This window comes from Cyprinodon tularosa, unplaced genomic scaffold, assembly GCF_016077235.1.
Source record: "Cyprinodon tularosa strain WSP-4 unplaced genomic scaffold, ASM1607723v1 ctg29, whole genome shotgun sequence".
Lineage (NCBI taxonomy): Eukaryota > Metazoa > Chordata > Actinopteri > Cyprinodontiformes > Cyprinodontidae > Cyprinodon > Cyprinodon tularosa.
In genome coordinates, this window is record NW_024038996.1 from 1940351 (window position 1) to 1959256 (window position 18906).

The following is an 18906-nucleotide window of genomic DNA, read 5'->3' on the forward strand; positions in this document are numbered from 1 at the left end:
GGTGAGGAGCAACATATATATGCTTCAAGTTCTGTTCAAAATTGGACAGTCTACACCTGCAGCATTGCTATAACAAGCCAATCGAGGTTGTTTTTGTCCTTCCTGTCGTTTGCTGTACACCTTCCAACTGAAGAGTTCTGTGTGGCATGAAGAGGATTTTAATTCCAAATCTGATGTCAAAGCAAAGGGGGATCAAACTGACTCACAGATAAAGTGAAGTGCGACCTGAATCTAAAAACAATTTCTGATCTTAGTTAATTCATTTTTTTGCATTCTGGTGTATAAGCATAAAGAGGTTGAAAATAAAATGTATGATTTTTTTAATTCGGTAAAAGTACAGGGAAGGAAGGAAGCAGCCGCTGCACTTGTTTGATTTTCCAGACACATAGGTTGCAGCAACTACTGGGTCAGTGTCTTTCATTTTCGTCCAGTAGTCTTTATTCAAAGCTTTTGACTTACAGTTTCCATTACCACACTACTTTCTATTATGAAGGTTTAAACTATCATCTTTGAAAATAATTAGACCTTTGATTTGTAACCTGAAGACACAAAAGAAGATCATCCATTTAATTTAAAAAAAATTCTGTTTGAATCCCGTCAGAGTTAAACAGGTGGACATGAATCAAAACAAAAAAATCTCCTAATTAGTTATCTGAGGACTTTTTTATACTACAGTATTTTCACGATTATAAGGCGCACTTAAACGTCTTTTTTTCCCTCAAAATGTGCGGTGCGCCCTTTGGTGCGGTGCGCCCTATGTGTGTTGTAACTGCTACTTTTGAGACCACCTCATTGAGGAGATGATGAAAGAGTGGCTGAATGTAAGGAGACCAGGTGTTTTTTTCCACTCATCACCATCGCTGTTAATATGTAACTCCATGCGTGCCCATCTCACAGCTGATGTGAAAAACATGGGGAAACAAATTAACGCTGTGCTCGCTGTTCAAACCGCTCGACATCGGTGTGAACCGGACCCAGCAGGTGCAGCAGAAGCAGCGAGTTTACATGCAAAGTCAATGGTTGACGCGCGTATAGGTGCAGCAAAAGGTCCCGCAGTGCGTTTTGAGCAGCAGGCGCTGCGTCGGGAGCGTTTAAGCATCTGACGCACCGCCAACGCGCTGCTGCTGCTCCAGATGGAAAAATTGAAGTTTTGATGCTGGACGTGCCGCATCAACCAATCAGAGAAGCTGATCTGGGAGCTGACAGCGAGACAGACACAGCGCTCTGATGACATATGATATTAGCGCAAATGAAAAGGGCTGGATGCATAAGCGTCGTTAGACCTATTTAAGGGTGGCTTCAGACATCCTTTCTTTGGCATTAGCCACCTTATAATTATTTTGCGATTTAAAAAAAAATATATTTTTTTTCTGTATTTATTTTTTCCTCATATTTTCCCAAAACAAATGCAGTAAAGCACCGAATAAAAGCCATAAAGAAGACAAGTTAATCTGAACAATCATAGGCGTAACTTCCTTAAGGACTGGTGTGGTCCCCACCAATCTTGACCGGTAGGGGGACAGTCCCCACCAATATTTTGTACACGTATTTTGCTTTCGGTGCTGTGTATATCAGATTAAAACCCCATTCATGCCGCTCCTGAGAAAGAAAATAAAAAAAGTTCTCCCCGCTGCTCACCGTCCACAAACCCCGACAAAAAACTCAGAAAAAAGAATCTGTTGCCTCTCGCTTTCTCCCCATCACCCCCCTCCGCCCTCTCCCCATAACACCTGTCGCTTCCCTCCAAAAATGCTAATCCATTCAGGGACAGAAGTGGACTCAGACTTGCAGGTGAGAGGGACTTGTGGAAATATTAAGACCTAATTTTAGTCAGGAGAGACTTAAAGTAGTAAAAGAATAGAGAATAGTGTAAAAATAAGTTAATACCGTATTTAAAATATAACTGAATCGTTGGAAAAAAAACTCAAACCACTCTTTTCCGGCCCTGTTATGTCAGTTACACTAGAGTCCTGCAACGGGTCGGGTACCCGCGAAAAATACATTCAAAAAAAAAATAAACGGGTCGGGCGGATATTTTTTTAGTCCGGGCGGGTAGTTGGTGATTTTTTTTATGCGTGTGTGTTGTTATGGACATCAGAAATGTTATATTAATCAGGCACTGGGTGCAGCGCAGCGTACAATAGCCTATGATGTGTTAACGGGTCGGGTTGCGGGTTAAATATCAACGGGTCGGGTCGGGTTCGGATTTGAATTGAAGATATCCGCGGGTGACGGGTCGGGTTCAATCGTCATCCTAACGGGTTCGGGCGGGTGCGGGTTGGTAAAACTCGACCCATGCAGGTCTGACTACATTCAGTATCGTTGCCATAGAAACAGACAACAGCGCCAATATATCAGAATTATACTAAAACACACGCAAATAATTTCCCACATAAAAAACAGGACTTTCAGTCCATTACAGTTTTCCGTTTTTAGAGGGTTGTTTATTTTGCGTTTATTAAGTGATGGCTGTGGTATATTAGCTTTCACTGCTATAAGCTTTCGCAGCAGTGATTGATTAATTTAAACACCTGCCCTACTGATGGTCTATCGGAGTTGGTGTTTAGGTTGAACATAAAGAACACCTTTTATTTGAAGCTTCTTGTAGCTACTGTTTTAATCCCGGCTTCACTTAAAACTTTTTCCTGACTTTGATAGTGTTGCCATTCAGTAGCAAGCACTGCGCCCCTTTTTCTTTTATATGTACACGTTCATTTAAGATTTAGCGTGTTAATTTGACAACTCATGAGCAAGCTGTTTTTTGCAATCTAGCAGGTAAGGATAGGATCTTGCAGGTGTGACGTCACTCTGCAGGGGGTCCAAAGAAAAAAGATTTAAACAATTTTGGCATTGGAATTTCAGATTTAAGGGAGTTAGAAAGTTCACTTAGTAAAAGTGCAAATAATAAATCTGATTACCGATTACTTTTAAGCTGGTTGAACATACTGCGACAGACTGGTGACCTGTCCAGGGTGATCCCACCTCTCACCCAGAACGTGGCTAGAGATATATGCACCAGCACCTCCTGATCCCACTGAGGGATAAGGTTAAAGAAAATGGATGGTTGAACATAGTCCGCTCTCCCAGATTCTATCAAATCAGTATTGATATCCTCAGGGGCGGATTTAGGAAATTTGGGGCCCTAGGCAAAGTCAGGCAGGGGGCCCCATGAGAAGAAAACCCATAAAACAGACCCATTCTACAGATAGAGAAATGTTAATAGAATAGACATCCATTATTTGTTCTAGGTTTTGTCCCTCTCTTCTTGTCCCTTTTTCCTCTCTATTTATCAGCGTTCTGATGGCATATTAGCCAAAGGATTTTTATCAAAAAACATAATTAATGTGCACAAATAAGGATTAGTTGTATTAACCATACATGGAAACAGAGTTTTATGGGGCCCCAAGGAACTTGGGGCCCTATGCAACTGCCTAGTATTGCCTAATGGTAAATCCCCCCCTGGATACCCTGCTGGTGGATGTTCTTGACAGAAAGACGGAGTTGCTTAATCATATTCTGCTTAAGGCCCCATAAGATCTTGTCAGAGTCCTGCTTTAAAAGTAAATTAATTTTAAAAAGTGACCCAAAATTGACTGTCAATAAATGTTCTACAAAATTGATATATTTATTTGATTTCTTTGATTTGTACTGTCTGTTTAGATTTATGTGATATTTTTTGCACAAAATATATAAGGGAATATTGTAACAGTTATGTTTTCAACTGTAAGCATTAAACTGATAAATGTTATTCGCATTTTTTTGGCTTTATCCTTTCCAACAAAAAAAAAAAAAGGCGTCGTGCAGGTAGCTCCCTTTCCTTATGAGCCGTCCCCACCAACTTTCAACACAAAGTTACACCCTTGTCTTAGACCCGCGGTTCTCAAAGTGTGTGGCGCGACCCACTGGTGGGGAATTGAGACGTGACAGGTGGGGCGCGCCAAGTTCCGGTGTGTGTGTGTGTGTGTGTGTGTGTGACTATAACGTGTGAGAGCAAACTGTCCTTATAGCTGTATGTTGCCGCTTTTTAGACTAATCAAACCCACAAAGTAATCATTACTAGCCTACATGCAGTCTAATTAAAAGAACATTAGATATGAGAAAAATTTCACCTGGAACTGAAGTACCAAAATGATGATTGACGTGACGTCGGCATATTATTTGTAACGGAATAAACTTTCGCGCCCCAGTGTTGCCAACTCAGCGACTTTGTCGCCATATTTCAGACCCCTCCAGCGACTCTTTTTCAAAAAAGCGACTAGCGACAAATCTAGCGACTTTTGGAGAACATACTCCGTCAGCGCTCCGCCCCGCTGCGCTCCAGACCGCCTGCACAAAGCAAAGCCTACAGCCGCCGCTGTCCCCTCCGCTCCGCTCTGAGTTCCTTGGAGATCGTAGAGGGCATGCGCCAGATGAACCAGGGTTTCCGCGGATCATTAAAAATAATTACAATTCATAATTCTTTTTTTAATCAAGCCCTTAATTGGCACTAAAATTAATTAAATATGTTTATCGTTGCATTTATGATTCTTTAATAAAAATGCTTCTAAAAACAATTTCGTCAGATATTATATCGCTATTAATTTGCGTGGAACTGTTTATAAAGCCGTATGTTCGGAAAGGAAGCTCGAGGCGGAGAAAAAGCTAGAGAATATATATACGTATATATATGTGTGTGTGTGTGTTTTTACATACATACAGGAGTCATGGAACTGTGCTTACAGCTCCATATTTCATGTACACTAATAACTTGTGTACATGGTTCTTGTTAATGGCATTAAAATCATTTCAAATAGCATTAAAATAGCATTAAATTAGAGTCACTCATTCCTGTATGAACCCTGTGAGCGCTTAATTTAGTATGACATATTAAAAAAATCCCACCATCATCCAGCATATGTTCAGTTTCTGCCCAAATATATATATATATATATATTTTTTTGTAGATTTTTGTAACAGAGATAAGGATAATTCAAAACTGCTTTTTTTTTTATGAACTTGTTCTCTACAACTCAGCATCTCTTTTCATTCATGTAATAAGAAGTTTCTTTTGAATGGATTTGATTAAACTTTAAGTCCCTCGGTATAAAATAAATATTTTAATGGAGATGAGAAATCTGCTTCCTGGTTGGTGAATAACCAATAGTTTGGATCCAATCATTTAAATAAACGGTGTTAGTTTTTTTATTTTTTTTATTTTTTAGATATTTATAAGAATTGTGCTATAATTTCTAGTCACCGATCTGTTGCTACTATATTTTAATTTGACGAACCGGAATTTGTCGAGGTTCTTATTCCTGTTTGGTGCGATTGCAATTGCGGATCTTGACCTGGCCGGACCGGAGCGGAGCAAAAAATAGCTCGGCTCCGTAATTTGTCGGTGACGGACGGAGAAGACGTACGTGGACGGAGACGTGCGGAGGAGTAGCGGTGGATGTGGAACAGCTCTCATTGATTTCCATGAAAGACAAGCGCTCCGCACGACGTACGTCAGCGGGGCGGAGCGGAGCGGAGCGCTGACGGAGTATGTGGAATCTGGGGGTTACGGGAAAGCACGTATCGTTCCTTTTCTTGTCCTGCTGCCGTGGGGCGCCTCCTCCCTCCCAACCCCGTTCTCCCCCACTATCGCAGGAGTCGCTCTCAGCGCTGCAGTCAGAGACACAGCATGTTTACCCTCAGCGTCCAGACTGCAAATGAAGCGCACATGCGCCGGGATTGACGGCGCAGGTTGATCATAAATAACTGAATTTGAAATATTTTATCTTAAATAAATAACGGCGTTTGATTCACACAGCCACATGTTCATGTTTCTAGTTTGGAGTGGAGAGGGAGTATCCACTCATCTGGCAGAGAGCTGTGTGCATTCTTCTTCCCTTTGCCACATCATATCTCTGTGAGATGGGCTTTTCAGCTGCTGCTTCACTGAAAACAAAGCATGACTTGAGAGTGGCAGTATCAAGCCTGCAACCCCGTTTTGAGAAACTGTGCAATGCAAAACAGGCTCATTGAAGCCACTAATGCAGGGATAAATAGACCTGTATTGCCAGATGGATTTCACTTATTTTCTTTTATTAACAGATTGCAGAGTGGCACATTAATTTTTTCTATCTTTGAGCTTGATACAAATTTTGACACAGCTGCATTTTTATTTTCTTTATTTTTGAGCTTGCTGTTATTTGATGTAGATAGTTTGTATTTAGATACTACTTGTTACTTCAATAAAATTGGAACATTTTAAGATTGTTTCATATTTCATTAGCATTGTAGCACAGGCGGGGCTTGAAAATTCCCCCTTGTCCAAAGTGGGGAATGACAGAAAAAGTTTGAGAACCACTGTCTTAGACAACGCCTTAGCAGGTAAACTGAAAAAATTTCAGCGCGCGCTTGGCGCGCAACATCTTCTAGGGGCTGAGCCACCCATATCTCTTAAACCTAGAGACGCCCCTGGCTGGATGGATGAGGAGATGATGAAAGCGTGGCTGAGGCAGGTGTATGTAAGGAGAACAGGTGTTTTTTTCCACGCATCACCATCGCAGTTAATCTGTGACTCCATGCGTGCCCATCTCACAGCTGATGAGAAAAACATGGTGAATCAAATGAACGCTGTGCTCGCCGTTATCCCGGGAGGTCTGACAAAGGAACTTCAACCGCTCGACATCGGTGTGAAGCGGCCGTTCAAAGTAAGGCTGCGAGCGGCGTGGGAGCAATGGATGACCGACGGAGACCACAGTTTCAGGATAAGTGGAAGGCAGCGCCGGGCAAGTTACGCCACCGTTTGCGGATGGATTGCAGATGCTTGGACTAACGTGTCTGCTGGCTCTGTTGTTCGAGCTTTCACAAAAGCAGGCATTATTTCTGAGGAGCCGCGCTGCACGGAAAGTGACTCTGACAGCGAAGAAGGGGAAACTGGCATGTCTGATTTAGCGCAGCTGTTTAATTCAGAAACAGAGGATGATGACTTTGATGGGTTTGATTAATACTTTGTAATAAATACATGAATAAAGCACAATCATACTCAGTTTTGCTCCCGCTCTATTTTTCTACCTGAAAACTTAATTCAACAGCAGCCTCTGGGCGGGTCTCCTCCTCTTCACCGCGGCGGCTGGCAGGTGTTTTTTCATCTAAATAATCTAAATCTTGCAGCTATATTTGCTGTGATCAGTGGGAATAAAGTAGTTTTAATATGTTTTTAAGTGAGAAAGTCCACCTGAAAACTTCATAATTGCAGTCAGTTCATCCAGATTATCTATTTCTGTCGGAGGCGCTCAGACCCCCACATACCAGCGGAGCACCGACAGCAGAAATCCCTTCAACAGCAGCCTCTGGGCCGGGTAGCCTCCAGGTTCACCGCGGCTGCTGGCAGGTGTTTTTCATCTAAATAATTTTAGCTGCAGGCACCAGGATACCGGTAATAAAAGCGAACAAATTCCGTCGGCAGGTTTCAGGATTTTAAGTTAATTTAGGAGTGATCACAGCGCTCTGTCATCTGCGATGTGTCTATCTCACGGCCAGCACCCAGGTTTGATTAATACTTTGTAATAAATACATGAATAAAGCACAGTCATACTCAGTTTTGCCCCCGCTGTATTTTTAAATACGCAGTAGAGGTATTTAAAGGTAGTAGAGGACATGTACCTGTATATAAAAAACGCGCCCTATAGTCCGGTGCGCCTTATGTGTGTGTTAAATACAGAAATGGGACACATAACTGAGAGTGCGCCTTTTAGTAAGGTGCGCCTTATGGTCGTGAAAATTGTGTAATTTAAAGGACTTTCACTCTTTACCCTGAGGTATTGCAGCAGGTCAATTTGAGTCTTCTCCAGGCCCACCCAGTTGCCATTCCAATCAGATGCCTTCTGATACAGTGGATATTTCTCTAGCTGTTCCCTCTGAGGCTTTGTGTAGGTATCTGGCTGTGCACAGAGTAAAAAAAAGTTGTTAATTCTATTATTATGTGATTATGATAATGTAATTCATAATAAATGCTTGCATAAAAAATATTTGTATTATGTTAAAAAAAAATAAAGGTTTTAATTAAATAAATGAAATATATATAAACTGTAAACAGATGTAACAAAACTTTCAAAACAAACAGCTTAGCAAGAAAAAATGAAACATGCCATGATAATAAGGTCTATTATGGAAATGAAATAGATCAAGGTGATATTTACAACTGTGCAATTGTATTGTTGGGGCACTATCGTCTTCAGTTGGTACAGCATTTTACACACAATGATGACACACGTCCAGACAGTGCAAACACTGGAAGCAAGGGGTTGATACTGGCTGTAGGGCAGTGCAAAGGCCCACGATGCCAGGAACACAACATTGAGCAAAGACACCTGCATAGGAGACAATAAAAGGGGTGAGAACATGAAAAATGGTCACATTCAAAGTGAACAGGGAACTATATCAGACATTTTTTGTCTGCTTAAGAAAAACTTTGTACACAGTGTATTATGGGGTTTAAAGGTGTCATTTGGCAACTGATTCCGCAATAGAGAGAATACAGGCTTCTTTTTAGAAGAAATAAGCGGGAAAACTTTTATATGGAAAGAAAAGGATCTCATTCAGAACAAACAAGTAGACAAAATTATGTACAACTATGAGAGAACCACATAATATTAATTGTATTACTAAAGAGCTCAAATATTGTTTTGCGCAGAAACAAGATGGGTCACTGCAGGAAGAAGTCAGCTTAATTAAATAGCTAGTAAAATGCAAACCCTATAAGTCTGTGACTGACATGAAAAGAACCTCATTATGGACCGAACTCATATATTACCTTGCAAAAGTAGTGACATGTCTAAATCATTTTAACCTTTTGTCACACTAAGAAACTTGAATGTACTGTACTTGGGTTTTGTTCGTAGATATGCTCCTTTGTTTCTTTGAGAGTCAGATAATAGCACTTTTCTATATAAGATATCCAAACATGAATCAGCCCTTTTTTTTTTGTCTTTTTTTCTTGGCTTTAGTAAATGCATGACCTCAAACAATAACACATCAGTTCACACTATTGTTCAGAAATATAAGCCCTACTTCACTCTTGACAAAGATGCGACTACGACAGATTAGATGCACTGTAAACAGTCTGGAAAATGCCTCCTCTGTTTGTCTCGCACTCTGGGGATGGTTTGTTCCAGATGATGAGCACTCCCTGGTTTTTGTAGCTTGTAATTTTTGAATTTCAGCCAAAAAAAGTTTCATTCTGGTCTCCTGAGATGGAAGCATGCTCTTTAACATGTTTGTTATGTGATGTTATGTGGTGTTATGTTTGTACTGTACATGTGCCAAAGTGAAAAGCCTTCTACATGTTTTTGTTAACCAATATATTTCTTCTTGCCTGTTTAAAAGCAAGGACCACCATTTTGGAGTGAGTGACTAATTGTTATCCTCTCCACAGATCTTCCATCTGAGCTATGATCCACAGGAGTCCCCATGCATGGGCATCTTGGCTGCTTCTCTGTTTAATGCTCTTGGTAAAAAAAAAAATAATTCACACCAGCAAATGTTACATGTCCTTATGAAAACGGCAACTTTTATTATTATTATTATTATTATTATTATTATTATTATTATTATTATTAATATTATTATTATTATTATTATTATCATTATCATTATTATTATTATATATTTATACAGCTCTTAAATAAATAAAAATGTTGTAAATTCTCAAGAAACACAGCTTATATTTCTATTTTCAGGTCATAAAATTAAGGAAAACGTGACATTTTATCATAACAGGGGATTCCATCTGTGGGATTTTTATATATAAGAAATTTGAAAACAAACATTTTTATCACGATTCATTGTAGAAAGTCCAAAAAGCCACTAGTGGCTTTTCAAATTAGATGAGTGCTAAAGGTCATTGGTTGCAATGGACTTCATTTAAGGAAAAAAGAGTGAATGGGAAAAAAAACCATTGCACAGTAGTTTAGTGATGAAATATACTGTTTTGCACTGGTCTACAGACAAATACCATTTTAACCTAATCAAGTTTGTGGTTGTAATGAGAGAGTAAAACTATTTAAATGGGTATCAATATTTCTGCAAGGTACTAGTGTTGCACCGATACCGATACCAGTATCGGACGGGGCCCCGATACTGCCCTAAAATGGTGGTATCGGTATAGGCGAGTACCAACAAATAGGGCACGGATACCATTTTGAGAGCCATAAGTTTATTCAACTATTGTCACCCACTCCTGGTAGGCAATAAAAACTTTTTATTTTTATTATACAGTAGAACTTTTTATCAAAAAGTTCTACTTGATTCACTTTTTATTATTTTTTCCTACTTCACAAAGGTAGGCAGCAGCTTGACAAAGCCATGATGGCAATTATTTTACATTATTATGATATCGGTATCGGCCGATACTGCACAGGCAGGTATCGGGGCCAAAAAATGGCATCGGCGCAACACTACAAGGTACTGTACATGCAAGGCTGTTGCAAGTTTACTTTTTTAAATATTCTAAGAAGTATTTCTCCATATTTCTAAAGTGCACTTAGAAAATGATGCTGCTCAATCTGAAGCAGATTCTTAAGTTCTTTTACCTCGTTGATGCAGACCATAACAATGTAACAAGATACGATCTTGATGATGTGGATCTCCAGTAGCCACCATATGAAGAGCTGCAGTTTGTGGAAGTACTCCAGGAACTTGAGGAAGAGCACGGTGAGGCGGTCGACCACCAGGTGCCACTTATTCTTAAAATCTGGAGAAAAAAAAAGAGACGTTATTTACAAATCTTTCTTCAAACAGCCAGTCATATCTTTTTGTGGTCTCAGGAAGACATGTTCTTCAGGGTTTTTGTAGGTCTTTCAAAGGATTTATTTTGGAGGTGGCTTATTGTTCCCCACTTACAGACAAGGAAAAAAAAAAAAAAAAAAAAAAAAAAAAAAACCTTATAAGGGGAAGTGCCCCTTTGCAAGGCACTTCACGAATGAATGTGTGCACTTTTAAAAGCACCATTGGTTAATGTGGTTCTGATGTTAAGGACTTTCTAAGGACTCCGAACGCAGATAGTGGCAGTCCATGAACCCACAGGGAGCTTTGTCAAAAGCTTCAGGTAAAGCCTGGAAAATATATAGGAACTCTGCTGAGGCCTGAAGACTGAGAAGAGGCCCAAGAGTTGGCCGGGATCCACAGATGAGCTCTGGAGCTGGAAGGCTAAGGGCCTCCGACAGCAATCCAAGAGAGAACCCAAGATGGAGTTCAGGAGCAGAAATGCCGGAGACCTCTTGAGCAGAAGTATTAAGGTGAGGCAGTTTGTCCTCAAACCCATCAGGAAGAGAAACACTGAGAACATCTGGAGCAGGAACAAAAGGCATATCCACTTGTGCACTCTCGTCAAAGACCTCTGAACCTTGGGCCTGAGGCGGCAGCAGCTGCTTGAGGCAAGGAGCTGGCACTGACGCTGTCATCAAGAGGTGAGGAGCAGGCTTATCTTCTGGCATCAAGGTAAGCAGGCTTTAGAACCTGGAGGAGGGAAGTAGACTGGGGATGTGCTAGCGAGGTGCTTTACAGACATTTGCAGAAGTTGAGTAGATTACCCTGAAGTGCAACAGGATCCCTTCCTAAAAGTGAACACCAGAACACGAAGCAGGCTGAGGGCCTGTTGGCACAGGGCTGGACTGAACCTCGCAAAAGAACAGCGGGGTGCTGAAAACTGGCTGAGTGGCTCAACTTGTATGCATGCGCCTTCTCTGCATGGATGGAGCTCTGCTCTGGATGGGGGATAAGAGCTGGCATAACGAGACAGACCAGTTCCAGGAGGGAGGATGCCAGTTTTAGGCCCCTGAATGGTAACTGATCCTCCTCCACTTCCTAAGCCCCACACAAGCTTTGTACCAGCTGCTAATGGGTTGCAAAGATCAAGATAACATTTGTTACCTAAACCATGCTTCTGATAGTCTGACCCTGTTGTCATCGTTTGTGGCGGAGAAAGATTGAATCGGCAACAGCATAGGACATACTGGATTTCAAAATAGGTTTTAAAGACACAAGGAACAGGCCAAGTATAAACTGAAAATTGGTGTCATTCCAGAAAACAGTGCCCTTCAATCTTATGATTTAAAATTATTTACTCCTCCACAGCTCCTGTTCTTTTACCTTTATTATGAGTGGGATGAGTTACATAAGTAGGCAAACTGGCCTAAATAATGGGATCTGGAAAATTTTTGTTTGTCTTGAATATTTCAAATTTTGCTTAAAGGCTGGCAACAGTGAATTTTAAATGCAGTTTTTGCACAAAAATTGTAGACACTGACTTAAATATCGGATTTTTTAAACCTTAGGTTTAATGATCTGGGAAGTAGAACGTTATGTAAAACTCAGTTTTATATTCTCATAAAGGATATAAAATGTCCAGCTCAGAGCGTTTTTAACAGAGGTCTTGTTGTTTGGATAAGAACGGATATCGCAGCGACAGCTCATTATAAACCAAGAGGTCCTGCGGGGCCCTGTTTTATTACCTCTTTAATTTTCTATGTATATAAACTGCATTTCAATTTAAGAGCAGCTTGACTTTCTGAAGCCATAGTTGATGTCAGCAGGAGAGAGAAAGTGAACACTGCGTCAGAAAATAAAAGTAGATATAAATCCACAGAATGCAGATATAAAAAAAAAAAAAATCTGTAATGCAACCCATTTTTTACCGCTTGGGCTAGACTGATAATTACTAGCTGGTGGGGCAGAGAACTGGCCAGTAAGAACTGTATGCCACATGGTAAATACCAGGCTGCCTGCAAGAATGGGTCTGCACACTCACAGCTGATTGGAAATGTCTATAAATAAATAAATAAATTGAATTTCAGCTGCAAACAAAATGATTTACATGATGCATAGTGCAAACTAAATACAGCCTTTGCAAAAAGTTAAGTATGCAAGGTAGAATGCTGTGGCTTCACACATTCTATCCAATCTCAATCATTGCAGACGTGGTGAAATCTGTTGGTAAATTTAGAATCGCTCTTCTTCTCAGGACTCCTAAGGGTTCTTCAAAGGAGCATTACTGTTCTGTTCAAGGTCATCTCAAGGCATCAAAATGAAGCTTTCAGCACATTTAGAGTGTGGACCTGTGTTGCCCTGTACCTGAGCTCTCCTCTGTGCTCGGCTCTGGCTCTGTTGCAGCGCTGCAGCGCTGACTGTCCTCTGTGCTGGACTGGCGTTGGTCGGAGAAGCTTTTGGGCTTCTCGTCACTCATGCTGTCGACAGTGTCCGTCACAACAACAAGGGCCTGCTCCGTCTCGTTCCCTGAGCCCCAGCTCTGCTGCTCCTCCTCCTTCTCCTCCTTCTCTTTGGGCAGCGTAGCCTCAATCGAGCTGGCACTGAGCATGGTGAGGTCCTCCAGGCTTGCAGCAGGCTCTGCCAGTCTGAAAATATAGGGGCATGGTTATACCACTTGCACGTTTGTCAATGTTGTTCTGCATGTGACTCTTTTAATATACTTATGAGGACCTCTGGGAGTTTTTACTATCACCCCCTAAGTTTGGTGATTAGATTGTTTCTGTCTCCTCATCAGGTATTTTTTCTAGGTGCAGTAAACCTACTTGTTGACCCATTAAATTAAAGGAATATATTAATCCACCAAATATCAGCTTTTTCATTAACTAATAAATGTTGGCTACTATTCTTTTCCAATCATCAGTAGGTGTTTCACAGTGATAAACTTTGACTGAGCTATAAAGTCCCTGGTTAATGTCCTTTGGATTACTTTTGTCTAACTGGACGGATCGTCTAAAGGCAGATATGTTCTTAGTAGGAAACATCTTCATTCTTCTACAGCTTAACCAAAATGAAGGAAGGGAAAAAGCTAAGAAATAAATTAAACAAATTAAAGAAATTAAGGAAAAACTAAAAAATCAATACAAGAAACGAAGGGAAATTTGATAAAAAAAAGAATTAAGAAAAAGACGGAAGAGAGAAAAATGAAAGATGGAAAGACTCAAGGAAAAGACATCAGAAGATTTGCAGTGAGATACAAAATAAGAGACATCGGAGGGAAAACGGAGGTAAAAAGGGATAGAACTAAGAAAAGAAGGAAAAAAGAGACAGGATAGGGATGTAAGGAAGTACATATAAAGGAGACCAAAAAGGTAGCGGGCAGTTAGGTCAGGGGATGGCCTGAACACTTCTCACATTTGCACCCAGACTTCTCTCCCTCTATTCTTCTCTGAGAATAGACATATTTAAATATTTTGGTCGACTGACTGAGACTACTGCAGACCGATGCAAGCTTCCCTGCCAAGAGAAATGGCTGTAAAGCAGAGATGGCAAAAGTACTCATTTTCCGTACTTGAGTAAAAGTACAGATACTTGTGTCAAAAAATACTCTGGTAAAAGTGGAAGTACTGATTAAACTTCTTTACTCAAGTAAAAGTAACAAAGTACAGGCTTGTAAATTTACTTAAAGTATAAAAGTCAAAGTAGAAACCACTTTTTTCATGCCGTTGCCTACATTTTAAATGGATGTCTGCCAATAGGACTAGATCTCCGTTGTGTTCATTTTCAATCATCTCATCGTCCATGCTACTATGCTAACGCCACCGCCACCAAGCTGCAATGATTTGCCGCGAATGAATACCGCCGAATCTGTCGATTCATCTTGTAGTGGTGCGTCAAATGCAACGTAGATTCCCATCCAATTAGATTGAATTTGGTATTGATGACGTGAAAAATAATAACGGCAACTCCATTGAAATGATTCAAAACTAAAGTAACGAGCAAATTTTAAAAAATGTAAGGAGTAGAAAGTACAGATATTTGTGTAAAAATGTAAGGAGTAGAAGTAAAAAGTCGCCATAAAAATAAGTAGTAAAGTAAAGTAAAAATATCAGAAAAATCTACTTGAGTACAGTAACGAAGTATTTGTACTTCGTTACTTCCCATCTCTGCTGTAAAGTAAAAAAACATGAAGTCTGATGTAAGCCTTGGAAATATTTCTCCTTCAAATCAACATCAAAGCAGGACTGTACACTTTTAGCTTTATTTCATTATCATTTAATAAAAAAACATAGACTAAAAACTTCAATTATTCTAAGATTCCCATTTGTTACATATTTTTCTGTGAGTTTTTTATTTTTATTTTTATTTTAAAACCAGGTATTTTAAAAGTTTGGCCTAAAACACGACTTCATTTTACATCATTTTGACATGACGAAATTGTAATCGGAGTATAGAACCCAAATAGGTTTGAGTTATTTCCTTTTCCTTTTTTTAAAGAGCCTTTGTATTGTCACATAAGAAAGTCGGAGACACACATTATACACAATGAGAACTGGTCCTCTAACATTGGAGGGCCAGTTCGGTGCAGCAGTCTGTTTCCTGTATTGTATTATCTCTGCACTGCGATTGTCCAAATGGCTCTTTTCAAGGTACACTAACTACCTGTATGCAAAGCAGAGAAAAGGCTGAACCTTTCCTTCTAGAAATAAAACCTATTAACTTTTTGGAGGAAAATTTATCAAGCATAAACAACTCATTAGAAGTTTGCTTTTATGGTCTATAAAACAAAGTAAACTACAGCAGTTCTGAGCTGTGGAGGTAAAAGAATGACAGTCTGCAGACCTGCACAGGCACATAGCGATAACTTTCACCAATAAAACCATGCAAACTTTGTCATTTTCTTGGATAATTAGACAGCTGTACATTAAATATTGAGGTCCTCATACGTATACAAATACAAACCCAATTATTCACATTGATGCAAAAGTTCAATAGGGATTAATTAGCTCTAAATGCTACCTGAATTTCATCAGGCATTGTAATCATAAAGCAGTGCACATTCCTTCTGCATTCTTTAAAAAAATCAATGTTATTCCATTACTTTCATCTTAGAGCAGCTAAATATCAGCTAAAGGGAGGCAGTAACCCTCCTGTAAAGTCTCCTCAGGCAATGGAGCACTGTCAAGGTTCAGGTTTGGCTTACACAAACCGGCTGCATATCAAGGCAAGCATTCTGCCATCCAGCAGTCAACACTTACTTGCTCTGTCGAGAAGGAATTTTTTCTTTGATGCTGCTCAGGACAATAAAGTTACACAGATGTGAATGATAACACAAGAAGGAGATCAGACCTGAAAATCACTCAAATATCCACACACACATTCAGAGTGCATAAAAACTGGCCACAGGAGTAAAGTCATTTAAGGGAGACAGGTTTTATTAGCAGGATGGGATTTTTTTTCTAGGGCATAAAAAGGATGTGGTTCATTGGGAAGTTGCTGAGGAGAAAGATGATGATCTCACAGATTCAAACATGCTGAGAAAAAAATATTTCTGTCAGAAGAATTTAGGTTTAAAGAACTTTCTTAGGCAACAAGCAGAACACAAAAATATAGAAAACCTGCATGGGAAAACCAGTCCTGTCATGTAAATGTAAAACATCTCAAATCCAGGAAAATTCATTGTTGTGCAGCAAAAAAAAAAAAAAAAAAAAGAAGGAAATAAAAAAGGTTTGGGAAAGGGACAGTCATGTCCTTAGACGCTGGGATTCAACTGAGGTTAAGATGGTGACCACAGAAAAAGCGAGCAGATACCCACCTATTAATGATCAAATCGACCCGTTCTCTGACTTTAACATGGCTGTGAGAGAAGGGCGGCAGAGAAAACATGGCAGCCGGTCACAGACAAGAAGCAGCTGAGCCGAGCGAAACAATAACCAAACACATAACAGTAAACCAAAGAACCAATCCCTCACACTGGGACATGAGAAATGATGAGCACAGTGGTTATAATGGACCTTTAGGAGAAAATGTGAAAGAAAAAAAATAAAGCTAATGCATTCAACACAGGGTCCATCTAGCATGCATTTATCTATATGTTAGAGTAACTGGGTTTTCTGGAATAACATCTTCTTAAATAGTTTTCAGCCTTCAAAAAGCCTATGGTGAAAAATTATAAACCAGGAGGTAATACAGTATTATAGTCACCACTGGTAAATTCAGATCACAACATTTAACCATCAAGGCTGTTTATTTTTTCCCAGAAGGTCTGCATAGCGGTAAAAACAATAAATATTATACAGTATCCCAGTCAGGTTCGAAAACAAATAAGAGCTCCTGTTCTCTGTAATGTTAGTTTCAATCAGTATTTCCTAATTTCGTGATGTATTTTCTGTCATAGTCAATTGAATTATCACAATTTCCCCACTGTTGAACAATAAAGGGATTTTCTATTCTAAATAACATGCTGTGGTCATTTTTGCACATCTCTGTTGTGTCTGCTTTTTTGCACATTATCATTACTCATTATTACATTGATTATTCATTCTCCAGATGTACAGTATTTATATTGTAAAAACACAGTACAGTTTATTTTTCTTAACTCTGTCACCTATTTTTTATACACTTTTTAAGGTCCACATTTGTGTGACCACTTTTGCTATAATTGTTTGCTGCAGTTACAAAGCAATTCCCCCATTGTGGGACAATAAAGGGCTATTCTATTCTATTCTATTTTATTCTATTCTATTCTAGTGGTATTTTTATTGTAAAATGACCAAACTTTGGGAGTCAGAAATCAAAAACCAGATAACATTTAGGGGGAGTAAAATACATCACCTCAAAATAATAACAGAAAACAATAAGCCAAACAAACACCAGTACAAGGTCATCTAGAGCCTTGATTCTCAGACTATTTTGTAAGTACCAATGGAGCTACTTAAACTCCTTAAATTACCATGTACCATTTAAAGTCCTTAGTGTAAAACATACTCGTATTAATTATCTACAGGGTAAATACAGAAAAATAAATGTTATAATAATCAAAAAAGAAAGATTAGCCAAAATATGGCAGCACAAACATAAACCTTTCGAAAGGGGATAAATTTGTTGTTCTCGTAGTGGTTTCCAATTACTGATGTCGATCTAGAAATTAACATCTCATGTTTCAAGTGGGAACACCTGAGTGACATGTAAACAGTGCTGCAGTGCAAGCTAATACAAGTGTATTTATTAGCTCTTTTCACCAGAAACTATAAAAACATGCGCTCTAAAGACAGCTGCATATGCACGACAGACCCTATGATTAAACAAAGTCACTTTTTTTCCACTTGTTAGATTTCAAGCTCTAATTTCTATGGAGCTTTTAGGTCATTCTTTAAAATTCAAACATGAAAACTTTGTTTTGTTGTTGTTGCAACCTGTGGCTCTGGACTGCGAGTGGCTGTTTGAAACCTGTACAATGTCTCTTCAGAGAGGCTAAAATGATATAGAGAAACAACATATTTAGTAGAATAATGCATACCAGTCTTAGAAAGTTTATTGTGTTTAAAAAAAAAGGTTTTTTTGAATTCTCACAACAGAATGAAATTAAAATACAAAAAATAAAGTTTCAGAGCTACTTTTCTTGTTGTTAGCTTGGAAATGATCTGTTTTTTATTTCAAACAAATAATATCCTATGGAGGAAAATCTGTGCTTTATTAAATGTTTAATGATTTTCCTCATTTTTAAGCTAAAACTACAAATAAACTGTTGATTGTTTAAAATGAAAAAAAAAAATCCTATAGCATATATTTAACAAAGTTAAAATTAAGTTTTGTTTTATTCATATTTGGAGATAAACAACTTTTAATCAGCCAGGTTAGAGACCCCTGGTCTATGTGATCAGTGATTCTAACAAATGGTAATAAAAACAGCATTTAGATGTATTGCACTTTAAAATGCCCATGTTATATTTTATTAAATAAATGAATTATTTAGACAGTGGCAGAGAGAAAGGAAAGGAAAGGATATGCAAAATACTGTTAATCCTTTGTTTTCTCTTCTGGTACTAATCACAGGACTAGAATAACTTTTATAGATCAAATAGGAACCACTTAAGAGTGCTTTTTATATTTAAAGCTTAAAAAATCGTAAAAATCCTAATGAGTCGAGTTCGGTGACTTTAGGCAGAGTACACC

General features: G+C 39.0%; 1 protein-coding gene across 1 annotated transcript in view; it reads right to left on the reverse strand.

Annotated features, from left to right (window-relative positions):
* Window positions 1-18906, reverse strand: part of LOC119787175 (piezo-type mechanosensitive ion channel component 2) — a 165613-nt gene that overhangs the window by 46997 nt on the left and 99710 nt on the right. Inside the window, exons 18-21 of the mRNA XM_038290831.1 lie at window positions 13099-13379; window positions 10560-10720; window positions 8169-8339; window positions 7782-7910 (exon numbers count right to left, since the gene is read on the reverse strand). Of these exons, the coding sequence (XP_038146759.1) occupies window positions 7782-7910; window positions 8169-8339; window positions 10560-10720; window positions 13099-13379 (742 nt within the window). The remainder of the gene's footprint in view (window positions 1-7781; window positions 7911-8168; window positions 8340-10559; window positions 10721-13098; window positions 13380-18906) is intronic.